At 43.5% G+C, this 25271-nt stretch overlaps 1 protein-coding gene across 10 annotated transcripts in view; it reads left to right on the forward strand.

The window, feature by feature from the left end:
- Window positions 1-25271, forward strand: part of CUNH3orf67 (chromosome unknown C3orf67 homolog) — a 154691-nt gene that overhangs the window by 104152 nt on the left and 25268 nt on the right. For 8 of the 10 annotated variants that reach the window (XM_019504848.1, XM_019504853.1, XM_019504847.1 and 5 more), the window contains 3 exons: window positions 6359-6757; window positions 14126-14329; window positions 19157-19218. In XM_019504848.1, coding sequence (XP_019360393.1) covers window positions 6359-6757; window positions 14126-14329; window positions 19157-19218 — 665 coding nt within the window. Of the gene's footprint in view, window positions 1-6358; window positions 6758-8039; window positions 8664-14125; window positions 14330-19156; window positions 19219-25271 lie in introns of those variants that run through there. The other 2 variants (XM_019504857.1, XM_019504856.1) reach the window with 2 other exon arrangements.

A 25271-nucleotide genomic window follows, 5' to 3' on the forward strand; every position in this document is an offset into this window, starting at 1 on the left:
GGGGTGGTGTCAGCCAGCAGGAGGGCGAGTTCCTCCTGCTTGTTCCCCATGCTACGGGCATTAGTGTAGAGGCATTTCAGGCCTCCTGGAGATGTGGTTACTGACCCCCTAGTCCCAGCGTTCCCCTTGTCCCCTTCTTTTACCTGTATGTCTGCTGAGTTTGCCGGTCCGGGCTGGGCTATAGTTGCGGGTGCCGGTCTGGTGTATCCTCCGCCCTCATCTTCCCCTTCCCCCGACGAGCCTAGTTTAAAGCCCGCCGGAGGAGGTCCACCAGCCAGTTGTTTTCTCGATGTCTTTTAAATTATCTTGTACTGCACCTGGTACCTTAATGCCAAGATGCATACGTTTCATTGATCATTAGGGTATGTATATTGATTCAGGGGTGGCCAACCTGGGGAGCACATGCCACAAATGGAACGGACAGCCTGTGTGCATGCGTGTCGTGGCAAATCAGTGCGTGTGACAGCCTGTGTGCGTGTGTCATGTGGCAAATCAGGGAGGTGGTAAGCAACACTGTGGTAGATAGGACACAAAGCAGAAAGTAGAGCAGCAGATAGGGAAGGAAGCAGAAAGCAGAGCAGCAGATCAGGCAGGGGAAGGGGATCAGAATGGCACTCAGGGAGGATGCACAGCTAATTTGTGGTATGCCTGCTAAAAAGGTTGACCCCCACTGCATTGCATTGTACTTATGCTGTCAGCCAGCACCATCCTAACAGGTTACGTCCACTGTCTATGACAAAATACCGCTGGAGCCTTTGTGAAGAGCTGCTTTTGCCGGCTGTGTGTATTTCACAATTGATGACTCGATAGTAAACTCGCAGATTGTAGAAGCTAACACTGGCAGCTAGCTATGTACTAGCAGACTGGAAAATAGACTCTTGCTTGACAGAGCCCATAGACTCTTGATAATGACCTCTACCTTATTTTGAGACATTTGGAATATAGTGAGCAGCAGGGAATAATTAGGTGGGAGTAAGATATAGATTGGGCAGAAAAAAAGAATATTCCACCTTTCCTGAAATTAGTGCAATTCATCTATTTTACCATTGCTTTGCAGCATCTTTTTGGCAAAGCATACTTCAGGCTGGGCCTAGTGTTCCCCTCAGTGGCCATGTTTACATGTGCACTTAACTGCAGAATAGACTAATTAGCTGCAAAGTAAAGCATCACCATCTACACGTGTGACGAAATTAGGCTGCAGTAAAGTAACACTACTGTAAGAGAGTATTGTTGGGGACAATCCTGTCTTATGGCGGGGTAATTACATGTAGTTAAATGCACATGTAGACACTGTGCCTGGGAGTAGATTACTCGAGGTCATACTGCTCCAGAGTTTATTGCTTTAATTAATTGCATGTGCAGCAGCACTTTAGAAAGAATGGAGACTATATAGATCTGTGTGGTCTAAATGTTATGGAATGGGGGCAATGTCTGTCCCACAAAGAGCATCGTCTTCACAGATATTTAACAGGAAGTTCTAGGGGCCAGAGCCTGGTCTGACATTGGTGTGAACTAGGAATGAAAAGAGTTACTTCAGTGCTAAATGAAATCAGAATCTGGTCCTAGGACTGTAAAGTTCAGAAAGGCAAGTTGTGTCCCTGGTACTAACATGTTAGGAAAGTGGGGTCACCTTAGCATAAAGAATAACTCACCTAGAGGCATGTGAGATAAGCCAAGTCATTTTGTTTTGAGAAAAGTTTCAACAAAGCAAGCTTTGAATCTCTTATGCCGTGTGCTGGAGGCCACATGATTCCCACCTACTCGTACATCATAATAGTGTAAGAGAACTCACCATGGCGGTAACTTCCCTTTTTCTGTTACATGGTGGGAAATGTTTGGCTTTGCAAATTAGTTTGCAAGTTAGAAAAGGCAGGTACTTACAAATACTTGTAGTGTCTAGCTAATTTGTTATTGAAACAGCTGAGTGTCATAATTAAACTGCTGGTCCCAAATGATCAGAAAAGACTAAAGCAGCTTCTTGTCTTGCTGTAGCTTACCTCCAGTGACTTATTCTCTATTTGTGCAAACAACTGTATTTTCAAACCAAGAGATGTACTGGCTGTACACCTCTTTTGTTATAGACTGTATCTAATTAGACTCAGCTGTCAGCATCCACACATTCAGTCAAACCAGCAGCAAAGCAGGAATTCACGCTGGTGTGAAATACAGCGTAGAACTCGTGCTGGTTTCAACCCAGCATAACAACTGCAGCATTACACAGTGTTACCGAAAATGTTGTCTTGGGTATAACAGACAAGTTCATCTGAGAAGGTTTCAATTAAATCTGGAAATTTCCTGCACTTTTGTAATTAAAAGAGCAAGAGTAATACAATTAAATAAGAGTGTATGTACTCTTACAAAGCCTACAAGGCAATTTGACTTCTCAACATCAAAGCTCTGTATACAAAGGGAGCACGTCCCATCTGCTCCACGTATGTGGCCCTCACAAGTCATTAGAATGATCTTCTTAAAATTACAACCCAGCAAGAGCAATCAGTTTTATGTATCCAGAAATTATTGTCCCACTGCCCATCTGCATGTCTTTCAAGGAATGTAGTACAGAAATGGAAGAGCTAGCTCCTCAGGGAAATCATTCTCATCTTCAATATACATATGCTGTGCTACAGTTAATCAGACAAGTTGTATTGATGTTCTTGGCACCATTGCACAATTGAATATGTAACAAACAAATAATTCTAGGACCCAAAGATATATGGTACTTCAGGTCATGCATAGATGGGAGGGATTTAAATAGTAAGGTGAATCAAGGTTATCTCTTTGTCTCTTGCAGGTTAAAATAGTGTGATATTGTCCTGAATCACCTGCCAGATCACACTAATTCAGTTTAGTAATGCTGCTTTACACTAGCGGTGTTAAAATGACTTCATAACGTATTAAAAATCTTGAAAAAAAAAGAGACATCTCTCTTTGTGTCTCAGTAAAATCACTAACTACAGGAGTAAAGCGGTATTTACAACTTCCCAAAATGCATGTAACTTCACTAGTAACAAAAATAAGATGAACAAAAGCAGCACATTTAAATATTTATAAATTTCAAAGGCATTTCATATACCAGTAAATGTCGTCTTCTGCCTTTAGAGCCTACCAGAAAAATAAATGTTGTAGAAAGGATTGCTTAGCGGTGCTGTTTCAGATGTGTGTTATAAAAATACTGTGTGTTTATTTCTTTTCCCTAAGCCAAGAGAGGTCAGTTATGTGAACTTTAACGATGATCATTGTATAATCACAGTGCATTCTCACTTGCTTATCCCGATAAATGCTGTATCACTGTATAAAGGAACACATTTTCCAGTGTATGAATAGCTTTTGCAATGGAATGTGTTCTTAAAGTATTATGAAGCATTGTGGACACATCAGTAGCTCATGTCTTTGCGCAGGCATGTCACAGATCAAACGTAGAAGGGTTAGCCCAAACAGATTCCTCTCAGGGTCCTGGAGGGGACAAGAGTGGATTCTAACCTCCTTCATCTCCTTTGCATCCGGCACACATCCCACGTAAGCCTCCATTCAAAAACATACAACATTGCGACAGAAGTATTGCTACTGGGGCCTTTCTGTTGGTGACTCCGCCCTCCTGTTATGAGCCAACCGCCTGCTTACTTGCCTGCCATGCCTTGATCTTAATTGATTGATGTAATTAGCGGGAGCCTGCCCACTTTCTACGCCCCGGTGCCAGGGGGCACTATCTGTGGCTCCTTTTCCTTCCCTACACCGCAGCCCAAGCCTCGCAGATAGTACTGACATGGTTTTAACCTGGGCCCTGTTGTGACTTGGCCCCCCTTGCCCTCGGGCTCCGCACTGCCCCTCCCCCTTGCCCTGGGGCTTCTCGCTCCTTGCAGCCCTCTCTCCGGGCTCCTCACTGCCCCCCTTGCTCTGGGGCTGGGGTCAATGCACCCCAAATGCTGCGCCCTCTCTGGCGCCAGGATCCCCAAGCTACCGTGGAGCCCCTATGAGGCCTCCTCCAACCCCTAATAGCCTCACCTGGTCCTCCGGTGTAACAACAACAAAAAAAACAATAACACAAGCCCCTGGGCTATAACATAAAAAGCTAGACTATCCGGCCAAACAACATTCAATCCCTACCAGGAAAACACTCCAACCCCCAGCAACGACCAGGGCCTCTCATGCAGTCAGAGTTCTCCCCTCCATCTGCACTGGCCAAGTTCCTCTTCCCTTGGCTGCCAGAGGGGAACTGCCTTCCTGGCCTCCCACCTGGGCTTATATGGGTCAGGCCCTGCCCCTTCCTGTCAGCTGGTTCCCCAGCAGTTGTCCTGGCAACCAGCACCTGTTACTCCAGCTGCCCTGGTAACTCCCTCTTCGTGCCACTAGGGGTCTCTCCCAAGCTGTTTTCTGCTCTCAGGCACAGGGCACCTGAGTGCTCTGTGACAGTCGTGCACAAGCTTCACTTTGCATGGAACTCAAGCATGTGCTTAAGTATGGGAAAGATGAGATGAAACACTTTAATCAAACCGAGTGCACCATAATACATTTGGCTCTATCACATCTTCCAGTGTGAGGTAGAAAGCCATGAGCTTATGGAGGCTATCTAGAACACCTCTGCTGGTTATCGTTCTCCTCTTCCCAGATAGCTTTACACTCTCATGGCACCGAGCTCATGTAAGTCACCCTCGTGTAACCATCTCTGTTGTATGCTGCGTCCCAAAAGATGGTGGATGACAGAACAGGAAAATATCAGTCCTCCACTCTGAGAGCAGTGTTGTTTTTAAATGTATAGGCTACAGAGATCAAAGAGAACCTTGCAGCTAAAATGTCTCCTGATTTGTTTACTGTTTCTGTTGTTTACTTGACTATTTCTGTGGTCTGTATTTGCAACTAACCTACTAATTCCTTTGTAAAGTGTTGTATAAATGGACAGTGCTATGCAGAGGTGTTTAATAACTAATAATCTAGCTCTGCTTGTTACCCTTAATCTTTTTTCAAAGACAAGTGAAATCTGGTGACTTGAGTGCCCAAGATATTTTTTTCCACACACACAGCTTGGTTCTTCATAGGGAAAGGTCCGTGAATGAATTGAGACTGTTTGGTTCTGCCATAGCATGGTTGTATTAGAATTTAGGAACAAAAGTATATGAATGATGGACTGCACATAACCGAGAGAGTTGCATACAATCGTTACTCCCTAGACTGAAATAAAAGGTCCACTCAACTCACAGTCCATGTAAGCTATCCAAAGAAAACAAAAGAAAGCAGTAACAGAGATGTCTAGCATGTGTACAGTGCTGCTATGTGGGTTAGAAGGGTGGCTGTCTAATCCAGGGATTTTTCCCTTAATTGAGCACAGCACTCCCTTAGGGCCCAGTCTTAGATCTACCGAGGTGAAAAACAGAGCTCCTTTTGATTTTAGTGGCAGAGGGTTGGACCATACAAGGTGACCCTCATCTTTGTAGCCAAACTGTGTTACTTGTCAGGGATGGTGTTTCAGAGGAGTGGTGTTTCAGAGTGGAGGACTGATATTTTCCTGTTCTGTCATCCACCATCTTTTGGGAAGCAGTGTACAACAGAGACGGTTACACGAGGGTGACTTACATGAGCTAGGTGCCACGAGAGTGTAAATCTATCTGGGAAGACGAGAACGATAACCAGCAGAGGCATTCTACATAGCCTCCGTAAGCCAATTCAGAGTTTCAGTAGGATGGCAATGGGAGAGAGGGCTTCCTTTTATGCCTTTCCTGGTCAGCAGGGACCCTCAGATGACTATCCCTTTCTTATCCAATATTTCCGTCTTCCTTGTCACTTGGTTTTCTGCTTGGTGTTTATTTTTTGAGTTTCAATATCAGGGTACTCTCGATGTGTAGTTGTTGGGTGTTTCATGTAGACCTTGTTTGGAACAGGAATAGAGAATGAGTAACATTGCACTTTTTAAAAAGTCCCCCAAATGATTTTTTTAATTAACTTTCAAAGAAAGGGAATCTCTGCAGGAAGAATTTCTTCTGTTTGTGACTTAAACTTATGGCAGGTCACATATCAGTTCAGCAACGACATGAAGAGACACGTGGTGCTTATTGGTCGGCACCCGTTGTCCAAACTGTACTAATATTGGGACCCACAGGCTTCCATCAGTCTCAGCTAGAACAGGATCTGGACCTGTTTTCAAAAGTGTCTGATGTGGGGGTTTCCACAGGAGAAGCAAAAATTTGTGTTTAAAGTCCTGAGCCCCTGTGTTCTCTTCCCACTCCATGACAGTGGGAGTTGCTTGCTCAAATATGAAAGAGTAATTTTGAAATCCTACGTCCAGATGTTCTGAGATGTATCATAAACATCATCATGTGCTACAGGTTTCTTTCACAGTCACAGTTGTTTTGTTTTCCAAATTTAGGATGACCTCAGTGAGTCCATCCAGAGCCCTCAAACCATCAAGATCAGTCATGGTACATCATTTGATTTGCCAGTATTAAAAGTGATCCCATTAAAGATGATGTCAGGAAGTCCCGAACACTGGAAGAGTGAAGGATGGAGCAAGTGTACCCACGTGGAAACAATGTCCTCAAAAACAGGAGGCTTACTTGTGAAAAAAGTAGCTGCTAATAACACTCAGACCAGCTTGATGCCCACCCCCTGTCTTTCTCCAACTGGAAATAAACCTGACTGTAAAGAAATCCCAGAGGCCTCTGAAAAGGTGAAGGGGAGTGCAGTTGGTCAATTAAGAGCATCAAATAGTAAGAAGCCCCACAAAAAAATTGCAAGAGAAAATTCAAGTCCGGCAGCTGAGACATCTGTAAGTGAGTTCACTTTGGAATTAAATGATTTCCATGGTTTGAACAGAGATGCTGCAACACATTTCAGACCTATTTTATTTATTTATTATACCTACTTTGCACCAGTTGAGAAAAAGTAGAACAGTGTATTTTTTTTTTCTAGGTGTTTTCATGATCACCACACCTACAGTAAGCAAAGCACAGTTTGGTTCCTACAATGGATTTTCCAGTATTAGATAGACATTATCTTGCACATAAAAGTATTACTGTAGTTGCAAGTAGAAATCAGTGAGTTTACAACCAAACGGCAGTATGGTCGTACAGTCCCACAACTCGGGTTCTCAGACAGTGTGAACTGTAAATGCAGACATGCTGGTAGTTTTGGGCTGAAAGGCTAGAGAGGCAAATTGACAGTTTTTTAGTAACAATCTACAGGAGAAACTATACAAAGATCATTAGCCTGTGCACTTCAGGGTTTCTCTGCAGCAGCCCAGAAACATAATAAATGATATGATTGAAGGCTAACAGTAAGGCAGTGTCATAGACCAAATCCCCAGGCTACTCCAGAGACTGCATTCATGTCCATCAAATTGCTTTTTTTTCCCTTGTGGTTTTATTTTTTTTCCCTTTCTGTGTTTTCCATATAAGAGGACAAATGAGCCTGTTCTAAACAAGTGACATTGCTGTGCACTCCTTAACAGTACAGGCTCTTTCCACCAACTTTTTATGTTCAATAAATAGCTTTGAATAGGGAATTAACATTTATTATTCAAGTGTGTTCTGTATTTAGAACATCAAAGAGCAGATTCTGATTGTGCATTTGCTCATCCTGTTAGGCAGGTTGCCTTTTTAACTGAGGGATCCTGCTTACGTGATTGTAGGTTTAAGAGTATCCAATACCCAATTCTCAAATATCTTCACTCATCATCACATTTATTTCTCCCACTCAGTATTGTTCAGCTTTGGGAAACTGTTGAATTTTTAAAGCACCAAGTATGTTAGTCCTAACCAGAACTGTGTTCTCTTTGCCCAGAAGAAGTACACTTAGTTCAGGGCAGGCAGCTCAGTGATCAGTTCACTTCCACCTATCTTGGGTATTCCCAGCAAGAAAACTGCTAGGTCCTGTAGATGGAGGCAACATAGATAGAGACACTTTCCCCCAAAAGCTGCTTTTGTTTTTATCCCTCCATATGTAGTCAATGAATTGATTTGTGCCATAATTTCTCCTGAATTTTTTGGGTGGTTTACTCTATATTGTGCTTCTGTTCACTTGATATAACATTTTGTTACTTCATTTTTCAGGGATTGCAGACTGTTTTCTTCCAAGATGTCTTTCTATTGCATCATTGTCATTTTTTCCTACCACCTTGCCCAGCCCATCAGGAAACATCTATTTTAGCACCTGTTATTTGAAAGTTACCTGTTCTGTTTTGGATTTGGAGTGCTCAGCTGCAAAGAAACAGAATCTCTCTTTGTGAACAGAGCTACTATACGATTATTTTTTATTTATAATTACTATCATTATTTAGATTTATGTCTCGCCTGATTCAGAAAATTGTTGGCGAAAGCCAAGCATATGAATCTCAAAAAGTAAATCTCTCTTCATTTTCTTGGCTTATAGCATACTTGTAGAGTGCTAGAGTGAAAAATAAACACACACTGTCACAGTCCTGATCCTCTTATCATACCTGGTCATTGGGGAGCTTTGTGTGCAAGGAAAGAGAATTAACAGCTGGAAAGAGAAGCCTAACTAGAATACAGGATGGCTCTAGGAGGAGTGGTAGCAATGAAACAATCCTGCTAATATCTCACCCTCCCAATCACCTTCATTGCTGCTGCAGAACATAGGAAAGAGCCGGAGGAAAATGTGGTGTAGGACTGCAGGAAACCAGGCATAGTGATTTATAGCGGTGTTTCTAAACCCGTGGGTCATGACCCAAAAGTGGGTCGTGAACATATATGAAAGGGTCGTGAACACACTTTAAAAATGGATCAACACACTTTAAAAATGGTTCTCCTTTGAAGGAGGAAAATGTGGGAAACAGTGGCTTTTCCCTTGCAGGCAGGCAGAGCTCCAGCCTGCTAGGGGCTGCTTAGGGCCCCCCACGTCCAAGCTGTGGAGTCAGTCTTAGCAGGGCTGCCATTGTGGGTAAAGTAGTCAGGTGTTAGCAGGACTGCAGTTTGAGATGGATTATATATACACAGTACTTGGTTAAAATTGGATATAGTGTTTTCCAAGCTGCCTTCATAGCTGGGAGTTCTTTGCTCCTCTTCTTTCTTATTTCCTTGCTACAGATTTTGTGCCAAAATGGAAATGCCACTCCTGTTGTTTTGGTATTAAAACCAGGCTTGTTTAGCACCTCAAGAATAAAATCTACTATATTTTCTGGTGTTAGAGTATTATAAACATATGGGTCATTCCAGTTAATTTTAGAATAATTCTAACAGACTGTTAGAAATGGACTTTTCTGCGTATTATTACACAATTAGAGCATGTGCAAACCTAGAATTAGGGATGTTTTACATTGTTAGCACCCATTGCGGTGGTTTTAGGTTTCCGTCATATTTCAGGAAAAATATATGGAAGTAACACATCATTAACGATCACTAGACAACAGTATTTTAGTCTGAGTAACGTAAGGAGCTCTTCTTTTACACTCCATTTTTTAAAATGTCATTGAGCTAAGAATCGAAAGGGAAGCTATGCAGCCGGGTGACAGAGGCACTTCCATGTTGGAGGGCTTGCTGTTTCCAGGGAAGGAGCCTCTTCCAATCTTCTCGTACAGAGGGTTGGTGAAAATGCGTAAAAGACTCTTAATGAAATTGATTTGCTAACTACTTAGTAAACTTTAAGGACCTGGTTGCTTGCAATGTTTTATTCATGTTTTAATAGAGTTCTCTATTATTAAGTTCAAATATTTTTAATTAAGAAAGAAGTACAGCCCTCTGGGTAATATTGCAACCATGTAGATAGCTGGTAATTAAACTTTTCCGCACGCATAACTACATTCAAACAATTCTGAATAAATCATTTGAGCCTAGTAGAATGCGAATGTCATTATGTGCATCTTTAACAGAGGACAAATGCCTTTAAATAACAGGTTTTGTCAATCCAACAAAAGTTTAAGAGCTTAAGAAAAATGTTTCTTATCATAAGGAGAGGATATACAGAAAGACAAGATAAGCATTTAATTACTAACTGAAGTATTCATTTTGAAAAAATTTAGGAGCACGGCAAAATTGCTTTCTACATCAAAAATGTCCTATAAAATACAAAGTGAACTTAATCTCAAATTCAGTTTTCGAATTCTCTCTTTGAAAATCAACTAAGACACTGAATCTTGTCAAAGGGTTTTGTAACTAGGCATCTGAAGCTGCAGAATACTTCCCTAACCTTCCCTTTTTTGTACAATGGAGTTTACTGAAGGGAAGGAGAAAGTGGAGGATTGGTCGGTCTTCTCTTCTCTAAAGATGTTGCTTGCACTGAGGAGGAGGAGTTTTATGTAGAAGGGAAACAGACTGCCAAAGCCTTGATATTTTTTAAATAAGCATAAAAATATCTCAAAAAACCAAAAAAATGTAAATGGGGGATGAGGAGGATAATGGGTTTTCTTTTCTTTCTTGCCTGGATTTTCTCTCTGAAACTCACTGAAGGGATTTCACAAGTTCCTGCCATCTGAGTTAGTCCATGCCAGGTAGTCTGAATGAGAGGGCTGCAAGAAGCTCTTATCAAAAGTAAACTATATGAAGCAGAAAGTTCATCAGCAGGAGAATTCATGAGAAAGCTTTCAACAAGTTCAGCAATAGAGAGATTATGGTAGTGAGAGCTCTTATTGAAGATTGATGCAGCAATGAAAAAGATGGGGGTTTTGCTACACAGTCTTCATGTTATGGTCACAACTGAAAGTTACTGTATGTATATTATTGTCAGTAAAAATTGAGAGGATCTGGCACGTGGTGTAAGAGGATTCAACTGTGATGACAGTGATCACAGGACAGATGAAGAAAGCAAGAAAGCCTGGGACTCAATACCCCTCACCAAAACGGAGTTAAAGCGTTAAATGATGAGGCCAGTTGTCACTTAGACATCATGGAGATAGATGCCTTAATGACTGCATGTTTGCTGCAAAAATCCCTGGGTTACAATATATCTAGATAGAAGTGATTTGTGCCAACATAAATCAGCAGTTTGCAGAGCAATACCGAGAAATACCAATGCAAATTCTTTGCACTACCATGAAACCAAGAAATGCTTCTCGATCCGGAGAGAGACAGATTTTGGAGAAGTTGCTGGTGAGCCATTAAGCTTGGAGACCCAGGAACACTCCAAACCTGGGGAATGCAGTTTAAATCATTACGTTTCCAGGGTGGACTTAGCGCCATGTATCGAGAGAGACAGGTACTTGTGCATGGTCACACCTGTGGCTGCAGGACCGCACAAATTCTGCAGCCCCAGAGCCTTTTGGCCCAATAAGGCCTGACAAGAACACAGCTACCTGCATTGGAAAATCTTGTTGCAGCATTTAAAACTATTGTGCAGGAGCTCTCTGAGTCCGTAAGTCCAGAGAAGTGTTTTCTTCAGAACAGTAGGGTAAAGGGGGCTCAAGGTGTGTGCAAAAGGTTGTGAACTAGGCTTTGATCTAGATTTTACACCCCGCCCCAGCATCCTTTCTTTGTATACTCCGTTGTACAGGATGAACTTGGCCATCGCGAGCCACATCCGATTGAGGCTGGCTGTTAGCTGGCAGGCACGTCCGCCCATTTCAAAAAGTGTGTAAATAAGTTTGGTTTGTTACAAATCTCCCAGTGACTTGGGCCATTCCAGGGGGCTCGCAATGTAAAAGCAGGCTGAAATGCATCAGTTTTAGACGAGCTGTCAGACCACCTCAAAAAGCATTATCCTGGAAGGCATAAGCAAGTGTGAAAAGGCACCGTGGAGGTGAATGACAGAATGGGGCGAAGATGGAAGACCTGAGGAAGCTGGGAATGATATCGTTGCCTTTAAACTCGAGGATGGACATGGCTTATTTTCCTGTCATGTGTCGGAGGAAGTAGCTGCATCTGCACCCGTGGGGAAAACACTACACCTAGCTCAAGAGCAAGCATCCCAAACTAGGAGAGCCCTTTGGAGCAGGGGCTTTGCCTTTCTCTAGGTGGACGGCATTGAGTGTGTCAAATGTGAAATAACGACCGCAGACAGACACGCACCAAAGCTTTGTTGTTGATCACTGCCTGGCTGTTAACACAGCTGGTGGCAGGTTTGAATGCTGCGGCTTAAAAAGCTAATTTCCAGAAGGAGCTGCCAGTGATTAACAACTGGTTGTCAACTCAAACAGGTCTTGGTGTTCTGAAATACATTTGGTCTTGAGTATTTCAGCACTTCAGCACAGTGGCTGGGAACATTTTATAAGGCACAGTTTGGGCATTGTGACTCCCTCAGTTGGCTGAGAACACCACAGGCCATTCAAAATACAGAGGGATTGAGCTAGGTGTTGATTTTTGGATACTACATGTAGGCTTCAAAATAATGAGATAAACTTAATTATGAGTTTTTAAAAACATGTAATAAATGGGTTCTCCTTATTTAACACTGTTTTCTACATTTGCCTTTGCAGCGATGAGAACTAAAAAGTTCTTCCTGAAAACTGAGATTATCACAGAATCTCTCGCCTCCATAACCTGGGGCTTTCAGTAAAATGCTAAATATTGCAAGACCTGCAACACTGCATATGCATATGTCAGGAGTAAATAATATGGTGGCTGCCAGTAGGTCCTGCAGAGTGGCACCGGAGATGCCGAAATTTCTTCCCCACAATTAAAATATAACATGATTTTGCACATCACTGGATGGGAACAGTTCCTATGTTAATGGTGGCCCAAGCCCGCAGGTAAAAATACGTTGCATGTCTAAACACAAGAAATTGAAGCACCAGAGCAGTCTAGGTGCAGAGTGAGAAGCAAGTGCCCGCCTGCTGCGTGATCTCTTGGCATTTCTGGTAAATAGCAGGCTTCTCCATCTCGTGATCCCAGTCTCCCTCCCCCTGCCATTGCACAGTACACAGCATACGATGCTTCAGTGCTGGGAATACGCACTGGGCCCCAGCCCGGCCCTTATTTCAGTGAGAAAATGAGCAGCGCTTGGTTCCTGCAATTCACCCTCAGCGGGAATCTTGATAAATCACACCCAGAAATTTGGAGGCATTTTAAAAAGCAAATGCCATGCTTAAGCAAGTCGTTAGCTTGGTGGCAGTGGAAAATTCTCTCAGTAGAATAGATCCAAGCAGCAAGAGAGGCTTCCCTATGCCACCTTGCCCAAATGCTTCGAACGCCCCGGGATGGGTTTGCTTCTCTTGTGTGAAGGGTTACCTAGACAACACCGATTGTTAGTTTTGATGCTAAACTTCATTCGGTAGAAGCCGGAGTAAGAATACCAATTCACTTTTGTAGTGCTGCCGCCACAGTATCGCAGCACTTGAGCCAAACTCCACCACTTAGGATTCATAGCTCAAGTAGGAAAACTTTGCAGTCCCTGTGAATGTTGCAGTGGCTCTTAACACCTCTGACTAAAACAAAGTTTCAGAAGTCCCTCTTGTGCTGCTCGGAGAAGCAGGGATCCTGAAAGCCTCTTTTCAAAAGTTGAGGTTCCGCTGAAAAAAAGAAAGCCCATTTAAGGCCCAACCTGTTGTGACATTACCTGTTTTTTCTTTTATATCGTAAAGGTTTTCACATGAGCCAGACTTATTAATGGCAATGTAGGTGACAACGTAGCTCATTGTCATTGCAGCTTTTGACCTTTTGGATTGAATGTGAGGCAGTGAGAAGAATGAAACGTTCTCTGTGAATTCTGCAAACTGACCCCTCTCAAATGACTGGACATACAAAATCCAATATACACCTGAAAGTAAATGTCGCTGGGTAGTTGCCAGAGGCCAAATCATCTTTCCAAAACCCAGATCCAGTACGTCTGTTATGGAAATGCTGTATGTGAAGTAGCTTGTGGCAAACACTAGACCTTCTGCTTTGTGGTCTTTGACTGCTCAGTAAATGGAAGCTTTGTCGTCTTCAGCATCTTTGATTTTTGCCTTATTGGAGACCTTCTACCTGCAGAGGAACAGGGACTTCCCCGTGTGCTGTGGGTTCAAACTGTCCTGCACTGCACAGCAGGATTTTCCAGTTTAGGAACGTATTTACAGCTGGTCCTCACCACTGAAACAGAAATCTGTTCCTTAATCCCTTCTAATAAATAGTTTGCTTTTTTCTTGCCATGTTAGCTGCTTCTAGAAAAAAATCTCTTCTGTTCACTCAGGGAATCTATTTTGCTTGTATATTAGCTTCCACTGACTTTTCTGTGCTAACTTTTGCAAGTGCAATTTGGTTTCCTTTCTTAGGAATACGACTGGAGAAAATACCAGCCAAGTGGCCTGAGCACGTCTGAACTGCAGATGTTGGCCAGCATGAAGAGGCAGCAGAGCGAAGACTCTGAGGATAACGAGGTCCCACATGGGCTGAGCGCCTCTCAGATCGACACCTGCAACGTCAGCATCAGCACGAGCAGTGACGACACGACAACCTGGAACTCCGGCCTGTCACCCGTGAGTCTGTCCCTTCACTGTACTTCCGTAAAGTTGTGTGAACGGATAACCAATGCCAGTCTCCAGCAGAGGTCCAGTGGGCTCATTCAGTAAGATTTCTGTGGACATGCCTGAAAAGGTAATTCTGATATTGTGGGAATGCACACTTTTAGTAGAATTTAGCCAAGAAAATGTGGTCGCTGCACAGAGTTTAAATTCCCTGTGCAGAAAGCGCTCCTCTCACTTCAGGCCGCAGACAAAAAGAATGCTTTGCCCTCTTCCCCTCGACGCCATTGTTCAAGAAACATAATGTTCCACCCCCACGCACCCCTCCACGGATGTGCTTTCTTTTGTAGAGCTGTAGTTTAAATGCAAGGTCAGCTGATAATTTAAAAAACAGCCTCTGCTTTGATTTAATTCAGCTCTGATCTACTTGCTTCTTCCAGTGCTGGAGAAAGAAAAACTGGTCCCCAAATGTGTGCTGCTCCAAGGAGCAGAGGAACATTTGTTATGGTTCGCTGAGAACTCGAATGCCCAAGGTCACAAAATAACATTTCAACAGCATACAGAGGCGCTTAGAGACGCTACTCGAAAGCAAGACCATCTTAGTCCATTTATCTAGGCAACATAGTTCTTATTTCATAGTTTGTGAAACAACAGTAAATGCTGAAAGTGGCCTGTGGTTGAGGAAGACTCAGAGCACGTCTAATATGGGCAGGCTCAACCCGGGATCAGCTGCACACGGGCATGCTGGTTTGCAGTGCAAGGGGGACTGGAACTTGACTGGCTGCCAGTGACCTCCAGGGGCTGCTCGGCACTCGGGGGTTGCTGACATGCAGGTCTTTTGTAATGGCCAACAGCACGTTCTGCACTGGAGTTTGGTGATAGCCCAGGAAGTCGAGGCAATTTGATAAATGTACGATTATCCCCATAACAGCCGGATTACAAAGCAATGTTTGGAGGAGGTCAGAAACGTGGTTTTAATTGTTTAGGACATGTTGATACTGTCATTCCTTGGCGGAGTCCAGTCCAGCTTACCTTCTTCCAGGATTCACTTGATAGACTCAAACATAAGGCCTAACTTTCTGTCCCTACTCATTGGGGTCTCAAGTAAAGGAAGAGACTAGAAGCCTCATTAATTTTTGAGTAGCTTAATTGTCAAGAAATGGATAAGAATATGTAGACATGTCAAGTTTGGTTTTACAGGCATTATGTGCTTAAAACAAAAAAGAACTTTTAAAATAAAATGTCCTACTCCAATATTTAGCCAAGCATGATGTGAATGCAGAGAGAGTTTGTTTGATCCTGGTGCTTTGATCAACTTCTCTACGCTTCAGACTAATGTCTTCAGTTTAAAAATGTTTAGATATAATAAATTAGTAATTTAAAAGTGTAATTAGATGTAGCTGTGGTTATTCATAAAAGTCTTCCGTGGCCATCTCTCTGCATAAATCAAGCCTACAAGGAAATCTATTGGGCTTTGAGAGAGACAGGTTTTTGAAGGTTTTTTAACTTAGGAGCAAATTCAATTAAAAAAAATAATTTCCAACATCTAAAGCTTTCTAAGCCCAAGCAATCAGTGTGGGCGTCTTACCTGTGCAGCCCTGCTCAGGCTCCTGCTCTGGTCTTTGCGAGCTGGGCAGTGGGCCATTAGGATACCTAGGTGCCAAGTGTGCTGCCTGTTGCTTTTCCAGTTTTGGAAGTGATTTGTAACATTCATCGGAGATGCAAGATGGAGACCACTAGGATCTGAAATCCACTGTGTATCCACAGGGCCATTGCAGCAAGGGACAATGGCCTAGCAAGAAATACACCTCTGCCTTGACCAAGAGGAGTCTGTAGACCAGCAAGGTGGCAGTTGATCAGTTGCTGAGACAACTACCAGGGTGCCTTTGGATGCTAGTTTTGGGGGTGGATGGGAGTCTTCTAGACACCGTCAGCCACCCCGAGTGTTGAATTGCTGTGCTATATTTGGAAAGAAGCAGGATGATACACTCATATCTCTCGAAGTGCTTTCCAGTCCAGTAGTGTTAGATTGATGTAGTAGCCATGAAGCCATGAAGAGCCAGGAATTAGGTCTAACTTTATCCCAACCATGCAGTTGGTCCAGTAAAAGGTATCACCCACAAAGATCCCTGCCTCTTCCAGTGTAAAAGTATCTTAGGGGAATGTCCATCAAAACCTACTTGGGAGGAACCTTTTTAAGTCAGCCAGCCCAAATAACTGGCATCTCTAGCCTATTGTTAATCTTTAGTACACTTGGTAACCTGGGAAGATTGCAGAAGGGTGGAGGAGCTGAAGTTGTGCCGGTATTCAACAGGGGCAAATGGGCAACACGGGTAACTTCAGGACACTTGGCCTGGTAGCTGTTCCAGGCACAGCACAGGAAAAGTGTATATGGCATTCAGCTAATAAAGAATTGAAGAACAGAAATAACGATTGATGCTAGTCAACATAAACTTATAGAAAACGGATCTGGTCAAGCAATAGGTTTCATTTTTGGATAAGATGAGTCGATAAAGGGAGTTGCTTAGACAGAACCTGCTGATGTGTGTGTAACACAGGAGTGGCCAACCCCCTTGGCCCCGCGGGAAGCTGGAGACCCTGGACTCGGGCAGGCAGGTTGCAGGAGGGTAATGGTGGTCTCCACTGCCTGGGTTGCAGAGCCGCACTAACACACCGGCTTCAGCAGCTGCTGCAACTTAACCACTTGCCAGCCGCCAGTTGGACAGTCCTGGTACAGAGCATCTGAACTAGTGTCATGTAATACCCTGTTAAAAATGAACAGTGCCAGGATCAATAAAGCATATGCTGAATTGCTGAGGACCTGAAATCTGAGAGATGTTGCTGGGGATCAGCATCGAATAAAGGCATTTGCAGTGGGGCTCTGCAGGAAAGCATTCTAGACCTGATGATAGTCAACATTTTCATCAGCAATCGCTGCTGCATGGGAGGTCAGACTATGATCTGATGGCTCCTTCTGGCCTTAAACTCGATGACTCCTTGATCTAATTTCATAGAACCACCAGGCAGAGTTTTAATTGAGCCTCAACATTAAGCACATCTCAGGTGTGCTGTGTGGGCTGCTCCGTGGGCAATCTGAGCAGCAGAGAGATTAACAGTCAGCCTATTTGGAGTCCATGTGGAGTCCCCTTCCATGACGAGCAGAATGTGTTTGCAGGCCACTGCCCCCGAGCCCCTCCTGCCTCATCCCTGCACAGCCCAGCAGTGAAGCCGAAGGTGAATCATGTCCTGGTTGTAGGAAGGCCTTCTTTGACTAAGGCTCCATTTCATATTGAAGTTCAGAATTTACATAACTAAAAGGCCGTTTGTCTTCACTCCAGGACCGAGCGCCAGAACTGGGAATCACTCATCACTCCAGCCGGCTCTGTGGGAGCTGCAGGACTGCTGGAAATCAGCCCCTTGACAAAAATTGTATGCAGACTGTGGAGCAGCAACAGCATATCTGCAGCCATCTTCTGTTTTTACACAGCAGCAGGGGTTGCATGATGTATAGAAAATGAATAAGAATAACCCAGCTATTCTGTTTTACAAAATTAAGAGCAATTTGAAAAATTGTTTCTGGCTGTTATTAACCTTGAGAGATTACTTGCATTTCCAGGTGGTATCTTTCCATTAATTTAAAGCAATAACATCCTTTCCTCTCTATTAAATCCAGCTCTGACCAAAAGTTAGGGGGGGCGGGTTGTTCTAAAAACTGGTTAATTTTATATAACCTCTCTGTCCCTCTGTGTAATCTATAGCAACAGCACCACCAGAAGGCAGATCATTGTTTATCTTTTATCTCTAGAATACACTTTATTTCCTATAAAGCAATACTGTGTATAGGTAGATTGTACAGCAAGCATATGTATCAAAGAAATATTTTACATGTAACATGTTTTCTGTGACTAAATCTTCCATCATTTGCAGCTTCATTAAAATGCCCATGTATTTTTGGCTTAAATGAAGTTCAGAAATCCTTCTGAACAGCAAAGATATATAGATCATATAGCTGAGCTGCAGTTGGAACAGATGAACAGATGTTCTTATACAACTATAAAAATGATATACTAAAAACTGTATTTTATAGCCAATGATAGTTTACTGAGAACTGAAATGTAATATCGCTGCTGTCAGGAGAAATTGTTGAAATATAAGTTATTTAGCAGCTGTTCTAAACTATGACAGCCCAAAAGGAATAAAATAGCTTTGGGTACAGTACATTACACAGCATAGCTGTCAACTGTAGATATATTAAAAAATGCATTTTACCTTGAAGGTGAATTCTAAAGCTTTATAAAATGTGAAAAATTAAAAGTTAATTGCACTCCCAGTCAGCATCAAAATACATATTTAGAATTAAACCTTTTAAATGTTTGTGAAATGAAATTTTTACAGTGCATCTCATCTGACCATTTTCTTTGATACCAAGAGCTGCCGTGCTAGCCTTGCTGGTATCAAATGCAAAATTCTCTCTATGAACGACAATAGTAGAGTTATATAACCTTACCTATAACATATAGGTAAATGATACTTTAATATCACGCTCCACAGTGTACATATATGCTGTACAGTTCATATAAACGTATTATATGTGAGTGTTTATGCTATAACTGAAACTGTAGAACGAATATGCATGTCAGTCCAGAGGGAAGTCTTATATTTAAATTTTACTTTTATGCAATTAGGGGCTGACTGACCTTTTTGAATTTTAACCACAAAGGAAGACTAAAAAACTCTAATATCAGATATTACAACCATCTCTTCCCATGTGTCATCTACTTGACACAAGACACGAACATTTGCAAGGTGTTGTCTTACTGCTGTTTCCTCTGTCTTCCACAGCCTGTCAATCAAGGTCGTCACTACCAGAAAGAAATGAACCCACTTTCCCATTCCAACCCACGGTGAGATTCCATTTATAGCGCGGGCAGTGACAATTCGATTAGATGCTTCTGAATAGTAAGTGCAGCGTTCTGTGATTGAAACTTCACTCTCTTTCCCATTGTTACCTCTTCATGGAGCGTTCTGCTCCTGCTTTGGTCTTCAGTAACTTTCCACAAGGCAGTTAGTCTGCATTGGCCCAGGATGCAAGGCAGAGCTCTGTTGCACAAAGCCGTCATCTAGTGTCACGTACTTATCAATGTAGAGCCTGTTCTGTGCTACGTGACTCGGGAGCCTGCCCCCCATCACACTGCCTCACCCACCAGGACTGGATTTGTTTGAGTATTTGTGCACGTCTCTCACAGTTGAGGAACCTGAATGGTCATGAATGGGGCGTGGGTTTAATACTACCCAGGAGGATGACACCCTCAGGATAGGAGGATTTTTACGCATGCTCAGGGGTCATGGCAGATGGGGCTTGCCTATGATGTGTACTAACTGCGCAGATTGGCAGTTGTTTCTGTTTCCCATCAGCAGTAAGAGTCCCATTGGGACCTTTTTATTTTTGATTGGAGCTGAGAAAGAACCAGTTGTCCACCATCTGCGTCTGTGTGACTGATCGCAGTTCTGTTGGCACTCCTCCTGTAAGCCTTTGCTGGGACTGGAGTGCAGTACCAGACCATTCTGTCCAGTTTTCGTTCTGTTTGGGTTTCTGTGTGTGCTTGGCTGCATTTTATACACAGAAACACACAGATTTCATCTAATAGGCAATGGAGTTAACATATTAAGCTAACACAATCTGAAAGGTGAGTCGTTTATCTAGCCCAGGGGTGCCAAAGGTGCAGCCTGCAGTGCTCGAGAGCTGACCCGCAGTGCATGTGGCACCTGCTGGACCAGCCACATGCACCAGGCCCCAACCGTGTGCTGTACACAGTGCCTGCTCTGCCCAGTCTGGAACCCATGCTGCATATGGTGTAGGTCCCAGACTGGCTGGAGCAAGTTCTGTGCAAACTGGATCTGGCATGGCGGAGGGGAAGGGGTGCCTGTGGGCCTGATCTGACCTGCAGGGTCGGCCCTGTGCCACATATCCAGCCCACGGACTGACCCAGCATCTCTTGTCCGGCCCATAGGACTTTGACACCCCAGTGTAGTCCAGCCCCCTGCTCAAGGCAATGTCATCTCTGCCTGAACCATAGCAGACAAAGGCTTGCCTGACCTGCACTTCAAACAAGCTTCAAACAAAAGATTCCACGGCCTCTCTAGGCAATCTGTTTCTGTGCTTAAATACCTTCATAGATAAAGTTCTTGTAAATATCTAACCTAAATCTCTTTTTAGAAGTTAAGCCCATTACTTCTGTCCCTGTGAACACAGAAAACAATTGACTGCCCTCTTTTTTTATAACAACCCCTCCTGTATTTGAAGAGTATTATCAAATTTCTCTTCGGTCTTCTCTTGTCTAGATTAAATAATTCCAGTCCTTCCAGTCTTTCCTCATATATAGATCTCTTAATTATTTTTGTTACTATCCTCTGAACTCTTCTGCTTTGTCCATGCCCTAACTGAAATGTGCTGCCCAAAATTCAACATGGTATTTCAGGTACTGTCTCACCGTTTCAATGGAAAAATCACTCCAGTCATTTCTGGTGACTGCATATGACACTCCTGTTAATGCCTCCCTGTGTGCTATTGTCTTTTCTGCAGAAGTATTGCCCTAAAAACTCATAAGCGCCTGACAGACATTATACTTAGAATGTGATTAACCGGTTAGTCGTGTCTTAAATAATAACCTGGGTGCACAGTCATGCATATTTTGTGTAATAGCTGTGTGGCTGGTTCCCATCACACCTAAAACTATGTATGGCCGGGATCAACTGATTGGTGCCCCCAGGCTCATGAGCACATGGGAGCCCTTGACTCAGCACTCCTGGGGCTGGGAGTGTGGATCCCCTGCCTGGCTTGCTACTTGCTGGTGCAAGGGGAGCGCAAGATCATGATCCCAGGCTCCGCCTGCACTGACAGCTTGGAGCAAGGGGGATCTGATCCCTAACCACAGTTGCGCTGCCTGCCTTGTATGTGTAGCATGAGAGGAAGCACAGTTGTTGGGGTCACACATCAAATCCCATTGTGCCTTTAAGGCTAGAGGCACAAGTTACACATAAACCAGTTTAAGTGATCAGAAACTGGTTTAAACCTGTAACAGAACAAAAGTTCAGTGCACATAAACCAGCTTCAAAATGGCCAAAACTGGTTTAAGATAAATCTGGTTGAATGTGGTATCAGACTTAACTGATTGAGGTCAAACTGGTTTATGGCACTTCTGTCCCAAACCCCTTCCTGTTTTAAGTTAAATCAGAGTCCCCAAGCATCCCAGCACTCTCTGCAGCCCTGGGCTGGGCTGTGCTGTCTGCTCCAGAGAGCAGGGCTGGCCCTGCCCCTCTGCTCTCTAGCCGAAGCAGTGAGGACTGGCTGACAAGAGGTGGGGTGGGAAACCTGGCTGGGGGTTTGGACTGTTCTCTCCTAAGTGCACCATTTTGCACTTATCCATGTTGAATTGCTTCCTATTTCTCAGATTTTGTCTAATGTATCAAGGCCATTTTAAATCCTAATCCTGTTCTCTAATGTACTTGCTACTCCATTCTGCTTGGAGTCGTCTGCCAGTGTATAAAGTGCACATTCATTTCTATCTTCCAAGTCATTAGTGAACAGGACTGGACCCAGGGCAGCTCCCTGCTGAGCCACACTTGAAACCTTCTCCCTGTGTGACAGTGACCCATTGCTGACTACCTCTGAGTACAGATATCCAACCAATAAGGCACTCGCCTTGCAGCCATTTGTTTGGCTTGTCACCTCACCAGAGAAGGAAATCAGGTTAGGCAGGCATGACAGGCTCTTGCTAAATCCACGGTATCTGCTCCTTACCACCTGGTTATCATCTAGGTGCTTACAAATAGTTTGTTTGATGGCATGCTCCAATATCTTACTAGGTATCAAAGTTAGACTGACCAGCTTGTAATTTCCTGAGCCTCCTTTTTTTAAAGATGGCACTACGCTTGCCCTTTTCCAGTATTCTGGAAAATCCAAGTTGCTACCGGCCTTGGCTGCTGTTTAATCTGCCAAACAGAATTGTGTAGAATTTTTTAGAAAATCATTTTTGAGAAATCCAGGCAATCAAAGTATTTGTAAAAAGACCGACTTGTAACTGCCTCATAAATTCAGCAGCTCTTATGAACTGCCAGAAGGGCATTAGTAGGCTGTAAATATAGCTGATGACCAAATTATGAGGTCAGCTTACATCATGATATGAAAACTGGAGGAGAGGCATGTAATACATTAGCAGTTTATAGTTTGTGACTGGAATCAACAACATTTTTACACGTCACTTAAAATAAACAACAGAAATATTGTTCACGGGGGCAGGGAGCAAAAGCTGTAAGTAAAGGAACAGGGAGATCTCATTACTGGTGAATCTAAAATAACGGGAGTCCCAACTCTGCCTTAACATTACATTTAACAAATAGGATGATACCTTTCCGCTGCCCTCAGCTTGGAATGAATTCACCTTCCAAGTACAAGTCCTGGGAACTGCAGCCCACGGTGCATCTAGCTGGTTACTGTTTTAGCTGTCTTATCCTCTTATCTTGAATACCAACCACAGTTTTCACAGCCCCCCAGTGGAGACACAGCAAGCAACATCCAGATATCTTAATCCCAGTAAGACTGAGAGATTTAGGAGAGTTGTTAGTGTCCTAAAAGCCTAAAGGAAGTCATCAATCTCCCAAAAAGTCTAGTTAGGCCATGGAAGTCTGGCAAACCTACCGTGGGTTGTTGGGTGCTGCTGGTGTGACTGAGGCTCCAGTCGGAGGACCCATCCATGAGTTCACTACACAGACCAGCTGGGGCTTGGATCTTCAGAGGTTCCATCGAGTCCTGCGGGGTTTGCAAGAGCCTCTCCATGCTTGTGTACAATAAGTGTGTACAATCACCCGTATGATCAGAGACTTGCATGGCAAGCCATACGGCTGAGGGACTTGGGTCTCCTCAGCCTAAAAAAGAGAAGGTTGAGAGGGGACTTGGTAGCAGCTTACCACTACATCAGAGGAGTACATCAAGTGCCTGTGAACCGTTGTTCACCAGGGTGCCCTTGGGGAAAAACGGGAGTAATGGCCACAAACTCCTGGAAGATCATTTCAGGCTTAGCACCAGGAAAAACTTCTTCACAGTCAGGGTGTCCTTCCAGAGATGGGGCAATCACCTACCCTGCAGATCTTCAAGAGACCGGATGGTCACATGACCCCAGCAGTCTTTCCTGCCTAGTGCAGGGGGCTGGACCCAATGCTCTTGCGAGGTCTCTTCCAGCCCCTGACATCTGTGAATCTAATTGAAGTTGCAGATGCCTTGGCTGCACTCTTCCCCATTGCACTTCTGCTCTGACCTCATAGGTTGTGTTCATCTTGGCCTTTCTTTCTAACGTTTAGAAATAAGACAAGCCCCAAACTGAGCCAGTTTGGAGAAAAACCAGTCAAGTTATGAAGTGTATACTAAATGCCCAAATGGAATGGCTGAGGCAATCTACATCAGCATTTTGTCTAGATTTATATTTTATCTATAAAATGTGTCAGTTCTGTATTACAGTGTAAAGACTTGGTAACTTTGCCATTTGTGGGTGTGCTATAAACTTTCTTGTATCTATAATTGCCTGATAAGGGCCTGCAGCCCTTGACAAATGATTAATAGCCATTGACCTCCCCTCACATGGGCACAGGATAGGCTGACTAAAGCAAGCTGTCTTGTCATTACAACCTCCATGTGTAGCATAGGACTGATCGGGTTGTCGTCATTTTTCTTTCCTCAACAATCTCAAATATTTTCATAAGTAAGCATGGGTTTTTTTACTCCTTTCCACTAGAAGCAGATAAATAGCATAAAGATCAATAAATTACCAGAGGTTACATTTCACACAGGCTCCAGTTGTTTAATCTTATAACAAAGTTCTGTAGTTTTGGAATTGGTATCTGTCAAAAAAAAATTTTGTTGTATTAATTTGCAAATCAGAATGTTTTAAAAAGTTAATAACTTCAAAAGATTAGGAAGGAGTCATGTACCTTTTCCTAAAAATCGCAGAACTACAATCCATAATCATTACTTAATCCCAGCATGTGATTTTTCTAATTTTTGTTATCATATCTGTCTATAGTGGCTTCAGTAATGAATCACAAAAATGGATAAGCTACTTTGTATAACAGAATTCATTTTTAGCTTTGTTTCAGCCTTCAGCATTGGAGTCTTTTGGTGAAAGGAATATATGAATCTTGGAATCATAATTAGAGGAACTTTTAAAGATTGGAAGAAGGCCACTGTGTTGCCTATCTTCAAGAAAGGGAGGAAAGTGGATCTAGCAAACTACAGGCCCATCAGCCTGACCTCTATCCCAGGGAAGGTCTTAGAAAAGATTATTAAAGAGGCCATTCTCAATGGACTGACCGACACCAACATCCTGAGGGATAGCCAGCACGTGTTTGTTGCAGGTAGGTCTTGCTTGACCAATCTCATTTCCTTTTACGACCAGGTGACCTATCACCTGGACAAGGGGGAAGAGATTGATGTCATATATCTTGACTTCAGAAAAGCCTTCGATCTAGTATCCCATGATCACCTCTTGGCGAAACTAGCTAACTGCAGCCTCGGGTCCACCACGATCTGCTGGCTGGGGAATTGGCTCCGTGGTCAGACCCAGAGGGTGGTGGTTGATGGGAGCCAATCGTCTTGGTGCGCTGTGACCAGTGGGGTCCCTCAAGGCTCTGTCCTTGGACCCATATTATTCAACATCTTTATTAATGATGTGCACATTGGAGTCAGGAGCGGACTGGCCAAGTTCGCCAATGACACCAAACTTTGGGGCAAAGCATCCACACCTGAGGATAGGAGGGGGATCCAGGCTGACCTGGACAGGCTCAGCAAATGGGCGGACGAGAACCTGATGGTGTTTAACACCGAAAAATGCAAGGTTCTCCACCCTGGGAAGAAAAACCTGCAGCATCCTTATAGGCTTGGCAGTGCTACGCTGGCTAGCACTAC

The sequence above is a fragment of the Gavialis gangeticus genome, unplaced genomic scaffold (genome assembly GCF_001723915.1).
Source record: "Gavialis gangeticus isolate Ggan-Ray unplaced genomic scaffold, GavGan_comp1, whole genome shotgun sequence".
In the NCBI taxonomy this organism is placed as follows: domain Eukaryota; kingdom Metazoa; phylum Chordata; order Crocodylia; family Gavialidae; genus Gavialis; species Gavialis gangeticus.